The sequence below is a fragment of the Otolemur garnettii genome, unplaced genomic scaffold, assembly GCF_000181295.1.
Source record: "Otolemur garnettii isolate 467f Iridium unplaced genomic scaffold, OtoGar3 scaffold00198, whole genome shotgun sequence".
Lineage (NCBI taxonomy): Eukaryota > Metazoa > Chordata > Mammalia > Primates > Galagidae > Otolemur > Otolemur garnettii.
In genome coordinates, this window is record NW_003852593.1 from 1,804,325 (window position 1) to 1,810,343 (window position 6,019).

Here is a 6,019-nt window from a genome sequence, read left to right on the forward strand (position 1 = left end):
GGCGGCGGCGGCGGCAGCGCAGCCTCTGGGGGCCCGATCTCGGGCCCGACGAGCAGGTGGAGCGCGGAGAGCAATGCTGTGACGCGGTGGCGGCGTCGGCTACTGTCCCGCCGTCCCCGCCTCTCCGAGCTAGCAGAACCCGCCGGCGGCGGCGGCGGCGGAGGGGACGCCGGACCATGGAGATGGAGAACGTCCTGGCCAACGCGATGCTGCTGAAAGCGCGCTTGAGTGAGTGCGCGGGGGCGCCCGACCCCTCGGAGAATCCCCAGTCCCGGGGGCCCGCACACCCCACCCTGGGCCGGCTCTGAGATCGCTCAGCGAATGGTCAGCTCGGGCCGCACTCCCGGCCGGTGCGGCCCTGTTTCCTAGTCCTGCCTCTACGTGTGACCTCGGTCACAGTGTCGATTCCACATGGGGCAGTGTCTTGTTGGTGTTGGGTAACCCACCTGTCCGTCTGGGAGGACGCCGAGAAAAGAAGGTGCTTTTACACTCTTTAAAAGGCAACAGGAGTAGCCTGGAAACTGCCGAGTGAGAGCCTTTTCCCAGCGGCCGAGACTCTGTCATCCTAACGTGGCTGCTGGGTTTTGAGGTTTGAGGGGAGCTTTGTGGCAGGTTAAGTGCACAGTAGCACATGTGGTGACAGATGGACAAGTTGGTAAGAACTCACCTGTTAGCAACGTGAAAGCATCAGGTGGGCCAGCCCTTCTGCCAGGAGGCCCCCAAAATACTTGGGGGGACATATTTGTGAAATTTCTGCCCTCTCCTCACTTGTGTCCTGTGATACTGTGCTGTCCCTTCTCACTCCGTGCCCTGTGATCTTGTGCTGTCCCCTCTTCTCAGTGCCCTGTGATACTCTGCTGTCCCCCTGTATTGGCTTCCTTTTGAACAGTAGGTTGGGTAGTGATCATGTTTTCAAGATGCAAAGGGCTTGAAGAGATAGGAGAGCCGGTGTCTGCCCAGGAAAGCAGGACAGGGCTGACGGAAGGCTGAGTGGGGCCTTGCCTGGGTTACTGAGGCGGAGTGCTGGTCTGGACGCTTGTGAGTTTTGTGAACAGTGTGTCTTCAGCGTCAGGTTGCCTGTGGGGCAAGGTCAGGTGAGCTGCACTCCACTGTCCCCTCATCCCTAGTCTGGGGGCCCTTCAGGAACTGTAAGTGCAGAGAAAGGAGTTTGTGAAGCTGTTTGCATTTTAGGAAGGTGGCTGGAAGACAGTGTGGAGGGAAGACCAGAGGGAGGAAGGCCAGTGAGGAAGAGGCTGAGGAGAGCAGTGAGCGAGAGTGAAAGAAGACAGTGGTGGAAGGAAGGAGGAGAAGGGTGTAAGCCCTTCTATGGCAGGGACCAGCTGCCTTGACCCTCCAGCAGGTCCCCTGAGCTTGGACAGTATGTGGCACACAGGACATGGAGGCACTTAATGGTTTGTTAGCCAGGACTCACGCTATGGAAAAGGACTGGGACACCATAGTCACTCGGCCTCCTCAGAGCTCTCACACTGTCTGGAGCTAACTAGGAGTGGCAGGAGCCAGGATTCATAGAAAAGCCTGGCACCTTAACTCAGGTCACTCATCCAGGCAGTGAACCTGGGCCCTGACATGTGGTGGGACTCTGCCACAGAAGTAGGAAACCACAGCCGATGGGGAAAGGAAGGAATATTGAACCCTTCTCACAGGGCTGGTACCTTTCTACATAAGTTATCTCACTTAATCTCCACAACAGTCTGTTAGGTGCTGAGAGCTCAGAGAACGCACCACCATCCAAACTTACCACCAAGAACAGGTACAGAGACACACTGGCAGCCTCATCTTCCTTGGGTGGGCCTGTGAGGGTGAGCTCAGACTCACCTCTTCCTGACATGTTAAGTCCTAGGTGACACATTCAGTCATTTCTTATTGCCAGCCTGCCCCACTGTCAGTGCCCTGTCCCTGTGGATGCAGACTCACTGCAATTGGGGAGCCTGGCCCTCCTTGAGGCCCCACCTGCCTCACCACTCCAGCACTGGTTTCAGGTCTGCCACAGTGTCTGGCTGAGGAAGGAAGGGTCACAGCAGCCATACTGCCATGTTCTTGCTAGTTATTCAGTTGAAAAAATTGGGATAGGCAACAGAATGAGACCCTATCTCAAAAAGGAAAAAAAAAGCCACTGACAGGATTTGGGGGGAGGATAGTGAGTCTAATTGGAAAGTACTGGCTATGAGGTGCTCTGGACATCCGACAGTGGGAACCAGGTCCAGAGCGCACGATCTCTGTTGAGAAATGGGATGGAGGGAGTATAGGAGTACAACAAGGGCTGGGGAAGAAGCTCTCAGAACTTTGACCGTTATCTTTACAGTAGGTGACCTGCAAATCAGCATCTCTAACTGAGCCTTGTCTCAGCTCGTCCCACTCTAGACGTCCATCTGTTAAGGTTCTTTACACTCATCACGGTGAAGATAGTAGCTCATTATCTCCCAAGGAAATGGGCCTCCTGGTTTCCCGACGCTTCCAAAGAGTCCTGGAGTCTTAGTCACATGCCTAAGACATTTTATTCTCTTGGATAAAATTCAGTAAAATTTTAGCTGCCCAGAATGTTTGAGGCTGAAGTTTCTGATTTCTCTCAGTTAAATTAAAGGAGGAAAAAAGGTGCTTATTTAAAATCTGGCTGGGCACGGTGGCTCACACCTGAAATACCAACACTTTTCTTTTTTCTTTGAGACAGGCTAGAGTGCTGCGTTGTCATGATAGCTCACAACAACCTCAAGCAATCCTTCTGCCTCAGCCTCCTGTGTAGCTGGGACTAATCAGGCATGACCATACCTGGCTGAGTTTTCTGCTTCATAGAGATGGGGGTCTTTTGCTCAGGCTGGTCTTGAACACCTGAACTCCTGAGCTCAAGCGATCCACCTGCCTTGGCCTCCCAGAGTGCTGGGATTATAGGCATGAGCCACCTCACCTGGCTAATCCCAGCCGCTCAGGAAGCTGAGGCAGGAAGATCATTTGAGGCCAACAGTTCAAAACCAATTTGGGCAACACAGTGAGATCCTATCTCTACAAAAGAATAATTATAATAAACAAAAATATCTTCGTAAAGTATTATAGCATAGCCTTTTGCATCTTTTTTTTTTTTTTTTAGACAAAGCCTCAAGCTGTCGCCCTGGGTAGAGTGCTGTGGCATCAAAGCTCACAGCAACCTCCAACTCTTGGGCTCAAGCGAGTCTCCTGCCTCCGCCTCCCAAGTAGCTGGGACCACAGGCACCTGCCACAACGCCCAGCTATTTTTTGGTTGCAGCTGTCATTGTTGTTTGGCAGGCCTGGGCTGGATTCAAACCTGCCACCTTAGGTGTATGTGGCTGGCGCCTTAGCGACTTGAGCCACAGGCGCTGAGCCGACTTTTGCATCTTTCTGGGTCACCATGGGATGCTTTCCTCCCAGATTTTCTCATGACTCTTTCCCTTACTTCAAGTCTTTGGCTAAATGCGGCCTTGCAGGGAGGTCTTTTCTGATCCTACCTTAGTCAAATAGCAACTTCCACCCTTACCCTGCTTGATTTACTTTCATACCATCTATCACTATGTGAATGGCTAATTTTTCCTTATCACTTATCATCTCATTTGTTAATATCTCTTCCTCATTTAAAATGCAAGAGAGGGACTTGGTCTTTTGACAGTTGTATTCCCAGTGATTTGAAGGTGTTTGGTACGTAGTAGGTGTTCAATAAACATTTGTTGACCAGAAGTCTATAAGCAGCCCTAAATAATATATCATTTTATATCTGGTTTACAAATTTGGAAATTGAGGCTCAGCACCGTTTTTGAATGACAGAGCCAGTCACTGACTGCATCATCGTGGCTATTTATGCTTCATCAAGCCGCCTCCAGACAAGACAGAATACTGTGAGCTTGGATTTTTACTTGTTATAGGTACTCAACTTGCTAGGCAGAAATGGTAATGGCTACATTAGTAGAAGTAGTTGCTATAATTGGAAATTTCTGACTGCTAAGCAAATACTTTTTTTCTTTCAACTTTAGGAGGATATGGGAAAAAAAATGGTCGCAGTAAGAAATGGAGGGAGATGCTGAAGCTGCCTCTGGTCAGCCAGTGCAAGGAGCTCCGATCCTCCATTGGTGAGTAGACTCAAACTCCTGCTTGCGCCTGGAGTTTGTGGTCAGCCTTGTACCATTGGTTAGATGTTATTCTTTCTTGTTCAAAAAATTTTATGAGGTTTGGCACCCGTAGCACAGCAGTTATGGTGCCGGCCACATATACTGAGGCTGGTGGGTTCGAACCCAGCCCGGGCCAGCTAAACAACAATGACAACTGCAGCAAAAAAATGGCCGGGCATTGTGGCAGGTGCCTTTAGACCCAGCTACTCAGGAGCCTGAGGCATGAGAATCGCTTAAGCCCAAGAGTTTGAGGTTGCTGTGAGCTGTGACGTGACAGCACTCTACCAAGGGCAACATAGTGAGACTCTGTCTCAAAAAAAAAAAAAAAAAATGAAGCAAAGTTCAAACTCCTGGGCTTAAATGATCCTCTTGGCTCAACCTCCCCAGTATCTGTGAGTACAGGCACCCACCACCATGCCTGGCTAATTTCCCTATTTTTAGTAAAGATGGGGTTTTGCTCTTGCTCAGGCTGGTCTCAAACTATTCAGCTCAAGGAATCCACCTGCCACAGGCTTCCAAAGTGCTGGGATTACAGGTGGGAGCCACCACACCCGGCCTGCATTTAAAATTTTAATGTTGAGGGCTTGGCTAGTGGCTCATGCCTATAATTCCAACACTTGGGAGGCCAAAGTGGGTGGATTGCCTGAGCTCACCAGTTCAAGACTAGCTTGAACAAGAGTGAGACACCCTACTCTAAAAATACCTGGGCATTATGGCAGGTGCCTATACTCCCAGCTACTTGGGAGGCTGAGGCATGAGAATCACTTAAGCCCAAGAGTTTGAGGTTATGGCCACGGCCACATATAAGTGAAGTTATGGCGCCAGCCATTATATGTGATCTGTGATGCCTCGGCACTCTATCGAGGGCAACTGTCTCAAAAAAAAAAATTGGGGGGGGGCAGCGTCTGTGGCTCACTGCCCCAAATGGTTGTTTCAATTTACTGTCTTGCCAGCAATATATGACAAATTTTCTTCATCTGTGACATAGCTAATACTGGATGTTGTAGGTATTTTTAATCTTTGCTGAACTTTTTTTTTTTGTAAAATAGAGTTTCACTATGTCACCCTTGGTTGAATGCTGTGGCAACATAGCAACCTCCAACTCTTGGGCTTAAGCGATTCTCTTGCCTCAGCCTCCCAAGTAGCTGGGACTGCAGGAGCCCATCACAACACTCAGCTATTTTCATTTGTCTTTTCTTTTTTTAGAGATGGAGTCTCACTTTGTCACCTTTGGTTGAGTACTGTGGCATCACAGCTCATAGCAACCTCCAGCTCTTGGGCTTAGGTGATTCTCTCGCCTTAGCCTCCCAAGTAGCTGGGGTAAACAGGCGCCCACCACAACGCCCAGCTATTTTTTTGTTGTTGTTGCAGTTTGACTGGGGCCGGGTGTAGTATACCCTCGGTATATGGGGCCAGTGCCCTACTCACTGAGCCACAAGCGCTGCCCAAACACCCAGTTATTTTCTGTTGCAGTTGTCATTGTCGTTTAGCTGGCCCAGGCCAGGTTCGAACCCACCAGCCTCCGTGTATGTGGCTGGCGCCATAACCACTGTGCCACGGACACTGAGCCAATCTTTGCTAAACTTTAACTTGAAAAATGATTTCTTCTTTTAATTATGGATGGGTTGAACATTTCCATTGGATTTTTTCAATTTTGCTTTTTTCAAATTCCTTTGTAAAAGCTCTTTATGTCTGAAAAGTGTTACATTTCATAATATATTCATTGTGAACATGTCATATAATTCTTCTTTTTGCTTTTTGCCTTATGGTATTTTTTTCCATACAGAGGTTCTAATTTTTTTGTAGAGTTATGGCTATCAGTCTTTTCTTCATAGCTTCAGAGCTCTGTCCTTCTTAGGAAGGACACCTTTTTTTTTTTTTTTTTT

General features: G+C 49.1%; 1 protein-coding gene across 4 annotated transcripts in view; it reads left to right on the forward strand.

The window, feature by feature from the left end:
* The first annotated feature begins 8 nt into the window (after window positions 1-8).
* The window catches only part of GRK4 (G protein-coupled receptor kinase 4), a 61,244-nt gene continuing 55,233 nt past the window's right edge, over window positions 9-6,019 (forward strand). For 3 of the 4 annotated variants that reach the window (XM_012812242.2, XM_023507712.1, XM_023507713.1), the window contains exons 1-2: window positions 9-228; window positions 3,999-4,094. In XM_012812242.2, coding sequence (XP_012667696.1) covers window positions 177-228; window positions 3,999-4,094 — 148 coding nt within the window. In that variant the 5' untranslated portion in view covers window positions 9-176. Of the gene's footprint in view, window positions 229-3,998; window positions 4,095-6,019 lie in introns of those variants that run through there. The other variant, XM_023507714.1, reaches the window with a different exon arrangement.